Source organism: Vigna unguiculata, chromosome 5 (assembly GCF_004118075.2).
Source record: "Vigna unguiculata cultivar IT97K-499-35 chromosome 5, ASM411807v1, whole genome shotgun sequence".
NCBI lineage: Eukaryota > Viridiplantae > Streptophyta > Magnoliopsida > Fabales > Fabaceae > Vigna > Vigna unguiculata.
In genome coordinates, this window is record NC_040283.1 from 42,950,260 (window position 1) to 42,961,951 (window position 11,692).

The following is an 11,692-nucleotide window of genomic DNA, read 5'->3' on the forward strand; positions in this document are numbered from 1 at the left end:
TAACTAATGGAAATATTGACATACTTACATAACAAACAAGCTTAAATGATTTAACCTGACTTTCATACTTACATTACCATATTGAAAATAATACAAATAATACCCAACTATAATTCAATCTAAATCCTTCTGAGCCACATACAATTTAGATGATTTTCCATTGAATGTGCTCAAAGAATCCAAAGCCAAAAGATGATGACATTGCTTTTTTAATATAGAAAATCAACTGTCACCATTGAGTTCATGAGTAAACTAGATGACTAATTGGACTAATAAACTAAAATTGAATCATTAACACTATCTTTTATGCATCTTTCCATGTTTGAGCAAGTGAATTTTGCAGGTACCATTAATGATAAAGTACAGTTCTCAATCCAAATTTCTATTCTTGACCTATGGGTCCATTGCTCATCATTGACCCCTAGATTTTTCTTGGCATATATGGTGGATTATTAGTCCCGTGTCAACTCGTACATAAGTTTGTTCTGCCAATGATCATTCACCTATAAAGAATGAAAAGCAATGGTAGACATGTTCAACGTTGGTATCGATGCAGATTTAGACTGAGAGACCGTAACCCCCAAAACACTATAAACAAAATATTACCAAAAGGAACTTTCAGTTGCAATTTGCTTAGCCGACAAATCATGACTCAACATAATAGTTGAAACATAATCAACAAAACAATAATTAAATTTTATGATTTGATCCAGACCAATCACCTTTCTTGACAGAAAAGCTCATAAAATTACGGCTCAAGGCAACTAAAGATTCATGTAATGATCTATTATCTTGAGAGATTTGTGGGAAGGAAGGTTTATATGCTTGAAATACCTAACCAGGAGAGTTTATATTTTGAGGCAAAGCACTTTTTTAAGACCAATCATTGGCAATTTGGCATCATAAAAGAATAATTGGTAGGAGACATATTATCTGCAAAAGGTGTTAGATGAGCACAATTTAAAAATATTGCTCTTACCTATTTTATGATATATATTATATAGATCATGGGTCCATTACCTAAAAGTCTCCTTCATCTCTCTCTTTCTGTCTGTCCTTTCTTTATCTCCACACATATATACATATTTATGTGTTCAATAATGTTGTTGGTCTCAAACTTTATAAGATATAGAATTAGAATTTGAGGAAATAACCCTCTTTTGCCTGGCTATGTGTACACCTTTTAGTTTATATCAGAAGTCTCTGTCATAACCCCTCTCTATGTCTCTAGGGTAGTTAGAATTTTGAAAGATTAGCAGTTAAACTTACCATACAAGGTCTGAGAGTTAGGAAGGATGGTCAAATACAAATTAGGTTGGAGTGATGGGTTTAATATTGTACTGATTAACAAATTATGATGAAATCAAGTAGTTAGTAATTTTGAGATTACCCTTTTGTACAATTTTGCTCTGGAAACAGATTTCTATAACTATAAGTAGAAAAGAATCTTAACGTGGCATGGTTTAGGTGATGACAGGGAATGGATGTTGACCCCTCAACAAAGGGGATAACACCAAACAAATCCATGACAGAGCTTGGATTAAATACACAAAGTGGTTAAGGTTGTGGACTATTATTCTAATCTTTTGGTTTGGTTGAATTGGTATGAGCACAGTTTTCTTGTTTATTTTATTTGTAGGACTAAATAAGCCACTCCAACAGTTAAAAAGAAAGTGAAAACACTTTTAATTTCAGAGAAATTTCAATAGGAAAGAAAACTTGATCTCATGCATGAGTTCAATGAATTTGCTGTGTTCAACTTGGTCTAAAACACATGAGTTCTTATTTGTTTTAAGTACACTGAGACAGAATTGAACCAATAAGAAAACACAGGCGGTTAGAAGAAAGAGAGAGAGAGAGAGAGTGGAGTAGGAGTCAGTGATCTAGTGGGTTCCTGCAGCAGACCCCACCTGTTCAAGTTTATTACTTTTTTTTTGGTTTTATTCAAGTTTTTCTGGTTGAGCCACCTTTGAAGCCCCACAAGTCCAAACTCCAAAGAGAGCATGAGACAACATGTTGGGTTCCACAGAATGAGTTTCTCAATCTCAAATGTTTTTAACCCATAAAGCAACCCAAACAGACTAATCAATCAGGTTTCTTCATTGAGAAGGAGAAAAGAAAGAGATAGAGACACCCCATGAAAGATAAAAAGTTGCAAAGAGGATCATATCTGAGAAAAAGACTGGAACATATTACTTTGACAAGAAAGTCTTGATCTTTCCCTGCTCTATCACCTTCTCTATTTACACTCATATTTATCCAAAACACTAAACACAGCCACTTTCCAAAATTCTTGAGCTTTAGCAATTCAATTTGAATCACAGCAATGTTTCGGTTTCAGAGGAAGATGATATAATGGTATAAAACAAGTTTGCATGGCGAGCCACAGAATAGGAGAACTCGGTTTGTCTGAGTCGGGACCTTCAAGTCACCACATCCCTTATGGAGTGCTTCATGGAATTAACACTACTACTCCAGTATCAAGCTTAATGTATTCCTCAATAATATCGTCCTTTGACTTTTTCAGTTATAGCTGAATTCTTAAGGAATATGTTTATGGTGATTCATTGTGGAACAGATATGATTGGTTTGTTTGATTTGAAACTTTGTTTGTTCTGTTTTGGTTTGTTTCTTAGCAATCAAGGATCTGCTTTTGATTTTGGGGAGCTGGAGGAAGCAATTGTTCTGCATGGAGTTAAGGGTAGAAATGATGATGACAAAGCATGTATGTTTCCGTTTTCATCAGTGGTGCTTTTTTTCTGACGTTTGATAAGCATAACCAACTCTTTCCAAAAGCATGGAGAGAAAAAAGAGGTGGTGGGGGGTGAAGGATAAGAAGTTTGAATATGTCTAAAGAATGCGCAGTGGGGGGTTACCATTTCCGATACAATAATGATTCTGAGACAATAGACTTGGATGGCGTGGGGTTACAATCTTAGAAACTGACCTCTTTGCATGATTTACTGACTCCATAACTGATGAAAAGTTGGATTAGGTTCCTCTGCCTTTTTTTGTTGTTATAATTGAAATTGAAAGTCCTCTGGTCTTTATTTTGGTAATCTTCAACCCCTTCGGTTTGGTGATCTCTTGAGATTTTGCTTTTGTGATTCTTGCAGCTTTATTCACAGCCAGACCTGCAGCTACACTGGAAATGTTCCCTTCATGGCCAATGAGATTCCAACAAACCCCAAGAGTACTAGTCTCCTACTACTTCTTCATCTTTGACCATTTATTTAAACATGCTTAATTGCTTATGCTTACAAGTTCAAGAAATCTCAATATTTTATATCCCTTTTTATTGTGAAAATGATATTCTCCAAATCCTGAGCGTTGTAATAATTTGATATTATTTCTTCTGCACCAAAGTTTGATCTTTTTATCTGAATCAAAAAAAATTGGTGGCTTTCCACATACAGGGTGGTTCAAAGTCAGGAGGGGAAAGCACTGATTCAGGTCTTTCCAGCAAGACTGAGCCCCCCCTTGAGGCAGAATCTCCCATGAGTAAAAAGGCATCTTCTTCAGATCACCAGGCTTTTGATCAGCAGCATCTGCAGCAAAGACAGCAACTTCAACAGGATATGGCAAGTGATGCCGCAAGAACACCCTCTTCACAGAATCAATCAGCAGCCAAATCACAAGAAAAGGTCTCTCTCTATCTCTCTCATTCAGAGTCTCTTTTCTTTTTTGTCTCAAAAAATTAATTTTTTCAAACCAATCTTGTTGAAAATACCATCATTTACTAAATATGAGCACTTTTATCTGAATCTTAATTCACCATGCTATAAAGTAGTCTTTCCAGGAGACTAAACTCCAGTTGGTCTCTCAATAGGGTCTACACCTCAAGAAAGGTCATTAAACCACTGTTTTTCACTGTTAATCTCTCAGTTCTCTCTTTCCATATCCCCAAAACTCGGGGAAAGTTGGCCTTTTAAATGCTATTTTTACTGTTTTGATCTGTCCCTCCTCTCTCTCTCTCTCTCTTGTATCTTCACAGAGAAGGCACAGATCCCAACAGCTTTCAGAAAATCAAAAGAACACAGAGTTTTCCTGATTCCTGAACGATTTTCTGATGAATGTCTGACATGAAATATGATAGAGATATACTGAGAGGGATGTGGACAAAGTACGAACAAAAAACAAATTGAGAATCTTTTCAGTACTTATCAACGTTTCTCATTAAAGTGACCCCCTCACTTCGCTCAATATAGAGAAAACTTGGGTTCTTATCTAGAGTCAAATTTGGTGTTCGAAATCTAAACCAAAGTATACACCAAAACAATGGATGGTAACGATGCTTTTTGCTACCCATATCATATTGATGATTGCATGACTCTAGAGAAATGGCCCAAGGGGCCTCAGGATTCAGAAATGCTTCCCAGAGTGAGCACTCTAATGTGTCATGTTTTGTTTTGGATTAATGTTTTTGCTAAAACTCAGATAGATGTGATGAAGTTGAGTGATATTTAACAGTTTCTTCTTTTCCTCCCTCATTTATTTAGTCACTAATATGATCACATTTTCTGGTTTGTATTGTAGTCCTAAGTTCTACACTGTGTTGAGCATATGAACATTTCTCTGCATCTCAGTGTCTTAATTTCTTCCCCTTCTGAAATCATCAATGTCTTTTGAATAATGTTTTCTGGATCTTTTCTCTTGCAGAGAAAGGGAGCTGGTTCAACATCAGAGAAACCACTTGATGCAAAGGTGATTAACTACTTTTCCGATGTCTTTCTTTTTTCTCTCTATTTTTTCATTATGAGGTTTTACATAGAATATAATGTAATATTTTGTTGCTGTCCTCAGACACTAAGACGTTTAGCTCAAAACAGAGAGGCTGCAAGGAAAAGCCGTCTCAGGAAAAAGGTGTGTCCTTCAAATTGTGTACAAACTCATTTGGTTGTTGATAAATGAACATATATAATATCTCAGAAAGTGGTAACTGCAAAAGAGATACATAGTTTACTGCATTTTTCTTCTGTGTGTGGAACAGGCTTATGTGCAGCAACTAGAATCAAGTAGATTAAAGCTTACCCAGATAGAACAAGAACTCCAAAGAGCACGTTCTCAGGTTCTCTAGTAATGTATTACATTTTATTTTGTATTTAACTTTTTTTCTATACTTTTAATGATTATTATTTGAGTTGTTATAATTTGTAGGGCTTGTTCGTGGATTGTGGTGGTGTTGGAAGCAATGTATGCTCTGGTGAGTTTATCTGGTTGATTTGAAATGAAGTACCATTTTCTAATTCCATCCACAAACTGAGAAAGATTAAAGTGCTTATTACCATAGTTTTTAAGTAGAACACATCTTTGGAATACCAAATAAAATTCAAAGTTCAATTTTTTGATATCCTCGTTCAAATTGTAATGAAGTCTCTGCATTTGACCAGAATCTGTGGCTAGATAATTCGTGTTTGAATAATAAAATCAAAAGGGCAATGTTTGAATTTGATAACGCTAACATATTTTATGTCTAGACGTACGACCTTTTCATAACATATTATATAAACTATAAAAGCCACTTTATGTGCCTCGGCTTTTCAGAGAAGAGAATTATTCCATTCTGATACTGCTCTTTTCGACTTATGGTAAAATAATACGATTTTGGAGTAAAAAGCTGATATCAGACAATATAATAGTTTTAAATCATTATAAATAGAATCACACTTTCTAATGAAAAGGAAATGCACTACATAATATGATTAATCAATTGATCTATGCAGGAAATAAAATAGTGCTGATTGTTTCATTAGTGGTCACATTCAACCGGTCACCAAATCAACCAACATTTCAACAGTAAAAAATATAGTATTAGCAAGTAAAATATGTATATAATATGAGAACAATATTTGAAGCAGCACCACACATATTTTATATTGCAGTTTAATATGTATACTACTGATATAATCAATGACAGCAATTATTGATCAAGTAATGATAAGTAACAAGAATGGTTTTGTTATGCAGCAGGAGCCGCAATGTTTGACATGGAATATGGAAGATGGTTAGAAGAAGATCACAGGCTAATGGGGGAGCTTCGTAACGGGTTGCAAGTACCCTTATCAGATAGTGATATGAGAGTGATGGTGGATGGATATCTCTCCCACTATGATGAGATTTTCAGGCTCAAGGGTGTGGCTGCAAAATCAGATGTGTTTCACCTTATCAATGGCATGTGGACTTCCCAAGCTGAACGTTGCTTCCTCTGGATTGGTGGTTTTAGACCCTCTGATCTCATCACGGTGAGTGTGCACTATGCATAAAGAAAAAAATCAGTAAAAACAATATTCATATCAGTGATGACAAAGAGTGCAAAGTTTGTGGAATCCATATATTGCTTAATGTGGTAAAGATAATTAATGGTATAGACAAGGAACATGGTAATTTATTTGGTCACTCCAAGTCTCAAGGGTGAGTCGTTTTCTTTGGATTTTGGAAATTGAGAATATCAGTTTTTTGGAGAACGAGATAAACAACTTTTTCGGTAACAGCATTGCTTTACTGTTATTAGTAATTTGTCCCATGTCAGTGGTTGTGGCAGTGAATAACTGTTCCAATGTCGTAGGGAAATTTTGCAGCCAACAATTACTAATCTTACTAATTAGTAATTACCATTACCATACCTCATCAAAGACTCATCAAATATTATAATTCTTAATTTCTTAAGCACTGTACTGTATCCAAGGATTATTATTATTATTGTTGTTGTTTTTTGTTTTGGTCAGATGCTGATACAACAATTGGAGCCACTGGCTGAGCAACAGATAATGGGAATGTATGGTCTGAGACATTCCTCACAGCAAGCAGAAGAAGCACTCTCTCAGGGCCTTGAACAGTTGCAGCAATCTCTGGTGGACACCATTGCTGGAGGCCCAGTTGTTGATGGTGTGCAACAAATGGTGGTTGCCATGAGCAAACTAGCCAATCTTGAAGGATTTGTTCGTCAGGTAAAACAAACTTCACACGTTCTAATCAACAACACAGAATAAAGTAAAGAAATGTATTGCACAATGACTTAAAAGTTTTCTTTTTTAACAGATTTGGTTGGTCAAGTTCTTCTTTTTTCTTCTGGGGTGAATTCAATATGTGTGACATGATGCAGTTTCTGTTTAACTAATGATTTTCTGTGGTTTTTGTCAAAATTTGATTTGAATGTGTGTGACTTGTCCATTCTAATTTTTATGGTTTAGATGCCTATTGGCTTATAAACTTGCTAGTTGAAAATGGAAACCATGTTAATTGCACTTGGGCTATGGCATCTTTTACCTTCTTTTGACTTTTGGAAAAGATTTATAGGATAGTTATGACACTTTATTACGCTTTTAACTGTTTCTGCATAAATAAAGAAACGAGTCCATGATTAGTTAGTAACAGTTGAAATGCTACTTTCTTTCTAGTCCATATATCTCTTTTTGCTTATTTTAGACCTCACATTTGTGCTGTTTATCATAGCTAATATTCTTTTGATGATCACTTCATTTGTTTGAACTTGAGAATAATAATTAATTCCTCCCCCATTTTCATCTATTTTTTGCATGTGTTGCTTTCATTCAATGTGATTTTTTTTTTGGCTTAATTATATATATACAGATAACTAGCTATGTTACTTAAATTATCTTAACTTCTCGGTCATCACGTCTCTCTTAAGTATATTGTTTCTTGCCAATTACTTTCGTTTTCTTGTAAGTTAGAACCTTCTTTTTTATCAAAATATTGGGTTTATATGCATCTGATGAAGTTTTTCCATTTTAAATGTCTCGGTCAGAAGTTGGTTTTAGAAAGCGATGGGCTACATTGAAAAAGAAAACTTGATAGAATTATCATCATTACCATTTTAAAAAGACAATGTCACCGTGTTTTCTAATTTATTAAATTGCAGGGTTGTAGCAGAAAACAAATTATACTTCTTTATTCAATGATTAGTGACTGTCAATGAAATTTATTGATTACCCAAACTCACCAATTTGAACCCTTCTTTGACTCTATCCAATATTTGAATTTAATTTAACTAGGTACATATATAGAATACCATTCCCCATTATTCTTAACAAAGTATTGTAGTACTTTTTTAGAAAATAACAAACACTTTCTCTTGTTAGAGACCAATAATTGCTTCAGCAAGTTTTTTTTTTTTTTTTTTGGTGACTGTTGTAACTTAACTTGCAAGAGATGTACATTTATTTCTAATACATGCACATGTAGATACATATTAATTCTTAATTAATTTCTTAGTTGTACTTGGGTTATTTGGTGATTTATTAAGGGTTGATGTTTATTTATGAATTGAAGGCTGATAATTTGAGGCAACAAACTCTTCATCAGTTATGTCGATTACTCACAGTTCGTCAAGCAGCACGATGTTTCATTGTGATCGGAGAATACTATGGTCGTCTTCGAGCCCTTAGTTCTCTCTGGGCATCAAGACCACGAGAGTAAGTTATTAACAAAAATCATGGTAAAATTTGAAAGTCTTAAAAATGAAACATAACTTTTTTATTAATTTCAATGAGTACAATGTTGTTGTTTTTCTATAATGTTTTGATGTCTCTTTTATACTTGTCAATTGCTTTTGCCATTTTATTTTATGTATTTATTTTTTTTATTAGGAGGATTTAATCTTATCTTTTAAGTTTATACATATCTCTTATTTATGCTTCGTAACAATTTTCTCTTGGAATACTGAAACAGGACCTTGATCGGTGATGACAACTCATGCCAAACAACCACAGAAATGCAAGTGGTCCAACATTCTCAGAATCATTTCTCAACTTTCTGAGAGATGTAATTAAAAATCCATTAGCTTGAAAATTAAGAAGCTTGTTATATGTGGTGGGGCTGCTTTTTACCATGATGAATGCCAGTGTCTTCTTGAAAAAAAAAATGTTTATTTATTTTTCTTTTCAGCCTTCTAGTGCTTTTATGTCTGTAAATGTAAAAATTTAGTTTTAATGTGCATGCAAGATGAGAAAGCTCCTACTTTAGCTAAAAAGGAAATAGAAAAAAAAAATTGCATTTTATGAAAAGGTTCATGTTGTCATGTGTATTTTACATATGGCATTGATATATGTAGATAAAATATCCATAATATATTAACTCTATGTATGCCTAGTTAGGTATATATATCACTTCTTGTTTGCTAACATTTAATATATATATATATATATATATATATATATATATATCAATATATATCTATATATAAATACCTGACATACCTTGATTAATGACTCTACAAAATCATAATTAAAGTGGACACAAATGAGAAAGAAAAAAGAGGTTGTTGAGTTGCATTTATGTTGGTAGTGGTTGTGTGGTTGCAAGTGGAGTGTGGAGTGAAAAATGAAAAGGAATAAAAAAACAAAGGTATGAGTAAAGAAGATATTGTCTTATTAAGGTGGTTCATTGCACAACTTGGTATCTAAAAAGGAAGGGTTGTTTTTATGTTCTTTAAGGTTGCAAATGGGAGAAGGAGTGCTTTATGTTGATTGGTATGAAGTGGTGGCAATTAGGTTTAGTTTATCAATGCAAAAGAAGGAAAAAGAAAGAAAGTGGAGGGAAAAAAAAGTTGAAAAAATGAAGAGGGGTTTTTTTTGTTTCTTTGCTTCTGTTCATAGGGATAGAATATAGAGGAAAAGATTTGGATTTTATGAAAAACTCAAAAGCATGGTTTCAGAATGATAGAGAGAATTGCATGTAACCCCTTCACTATCAGACAACAGATATACTCATATAATTTATTTTATACAGGTGTATTCATTGTTTCCATAACTTCTTCTTCCAAAAGATATCAATGTCAGATTTATCACAATACACTGACACCACACACTGTAAAACTAAAACAACAAACAAAAATTAAATGTCATTTGTGAATATTCATTTTATAATTAATTTTATTATTTAATTGTAAATTAAGTTTTTCATAATAAGTTTAACTGACATGTGAAATTGTTATCTTTTATTAACTAACCAAAGACATCTCAATTATTGAATTTATATGAAAACAATGAATTGGGATTTTTACTGTTAATGAAATAATTTCATCTTAACACTACATTGATTGCTCTATTTCCTCAATACATAAATAATTTAATATATAATTAATTATTATAAATAAATATGATTAAAATATAAATTATATTTTTGTTTATTATATTTATTTATATTTATTAGAAATAAATATGATTAAAATATAAAAGTATTAGGTAACGTACGTTTTCAATCCTTATTAATTTATAGTTTGGGTTTATTCTATCATAATAATAATAAATTATTGTATATATAAGTTAAATAAAGTAATCTACCTTCGCTCAAATACATATACAATACAACTCACGACATGCATAACAACGTAAGTGTCAATAAAAACTTTTACGCGCACATGCACATCCCGACAAAGAAAATAAATAAAGTACTATTTTCACTTCAATATGACATTTTTTTTAATTGAACACGTGATAGATGTTTTTATAATGGTTAAAAAAAATATTATTGAGTTTGCGTGTTAACTTTAATGCTATTTTAAAATTTTTAACATAAATTAAAATCTTAGTTATAAAAATATAAGAAAACTCTTAAACATAACCAATTATAATAAGACTGTTAGTAACTATAGTTATTGATTACTAAAATAGTCATTATTATGAATAAAAAAATATAATTTTGTCATTAAATTAGTCTTTAAAATTAGTTACTAAGATTTTGACTATGAAAGAAGATTTGTCACTAGAAATTAGTTATCAAAGTTTTGATTTCCAAATGAATTAATTTCTAAATATGTTTCTAATTAATTAGTATCCAATTTAATGATAAATTATAATTTCTTATTCATGATAGTGACTATTGTAGTAATTAATAATTTTTAGTTTGGTAAACTAGTATCAAAATTTAGTCACTATAATAATTATCTAATTATAAATTTTCTTGTAGTGTAATTTTTTGGATGAGTAACAAAAATGCTCAAATAAATTATGATATAAGTGTTTGATGAAACATAGGTGAGTCAAAACTTGAGAGAAATATTTGATTGAATTATTCTAAAATAAAAGAAATGTGCTTGAATATAAAGGAAAAATTCAAGCAACCGAAAATCATAAAAAAAAAACTGAAAGAAGATATTAAATATATCTCTAATATATTAAAGGTTAACTACAAAATAATATAATATTAGACTTGATTGTAATTTTTTATTCCTCACTTTTCCTTTAAATTTAATCTCTAAATGTTTAAGTATTTGTAATTTCATTTAATATTTTATTTTGAGACATTTACCTATTGTGTTGGACTAAAAAAATAGTAAAATAAATTAAAAGGTAAATATAAAATAAATACATGTTTTATTTATGATGGGAGTATTTTTTCTTTTCAAATTATTAAATTATAGCTTATAATTAAACTTATAAAAAATGTATAAAGAACAACTAAAATAAAAAACTAATAGTCACTTAACAAATAAATAATATAAAGATGATCACCGATTTGTAATGTATGAACAAAGAACTTAAAGAAATTTAATAGAAATAAACATAATTTTTTTATTACTTGACAACATTAGATTGGTTAACAATATATTAGAATAAAAATTATTTTCAATATAAAGAATGATAAATAAATATAATTTGATAATTATAATTCAATTTTTTTCATGGAAATCACTTATTCAAAGTATATATTAACAAAAAAAAAACATTAGTAA

The 11,692-nt window shown here is 31.4% G+C and overlaps 1 protein-coding gene across 3 annotated transcripts; it reads left to right on the forward strand.

The window, feature by feature from the left end:
* Positions 1 to 1,878: 1,878 nt before the first annotated feature.
* Positions 1,879 to 9,023, forward strand: LOC114185634 (transcription factor TGA9-like). Of its 3 annotated transcripts, none has more exons than XM_028073484.1 (12): positions 1,879 to 2,491; positions 2,637 to 2,725; positions 3,117 to 3,193; positions 3,417 to 3,644; positions 4,660 to 4,704; positions 4,804 to 4,863; positions 4,991 to 5,068; positions 5,158 to 5,203; positions 5,971 to 6,242; positions 6,726 to 6,947; positions 8,290 to 8,432; positions 8,689 to 9,023. In XM_028073484.1, the coding sequence occupies exons 1-12, from the start codon at positions 2,376 to 2,378 to the stop codon at positions 8,774 to 8,776; spliced, it is 1,464 nt and encodes a 487-aa protein (XP_027929285.1). In that variant the 5' UTR covers positions 1,879 to 2,375; the 3' UTR covers positions 8,777 to 9,023. The 3 variants fall into 3 exon arrangements, with proteins under 3 accessions (XP_027929285.1, XP_027929284.1, XP_027929286.1); XM_028073483.1 differs by having other exon boundaries at positions 1,886 to 2,491; positions 5,968 to 6,242; XM_028073485.1 differs by lacking the exon at positions 2,637 to 2,725 and having other exon boundaries at positions 2,399 to 2,491; positions 5,968 to 6,242.
* Positions 9,024 to 11,692: the final 2,669 nt, after the last annotated feature.

Coding starts and splice junctions, on each gene's coding strand:
- LOC114185634 (XM_028073483.1), top strand. CDS start 2,376: ATGGCGAGCCACAGAATAGGAGAACTCGGTTTGTCTGAGTCGGGACCT. Junction 3,645..4,659: donor CAGCCAAATCACAAGAAAAG/GTCTCTCTCTAT, acceptor TTTCTCTTGCAG/AGAAAGGGAGCTGGTTCAAC. Junction 6,243..6,725: donor GACCCTCTGATCTCATCACG/GTGAGTGTGCAC, acceptor TGTTTTGGTCAG/ATGCTGATACAACAATTGGA.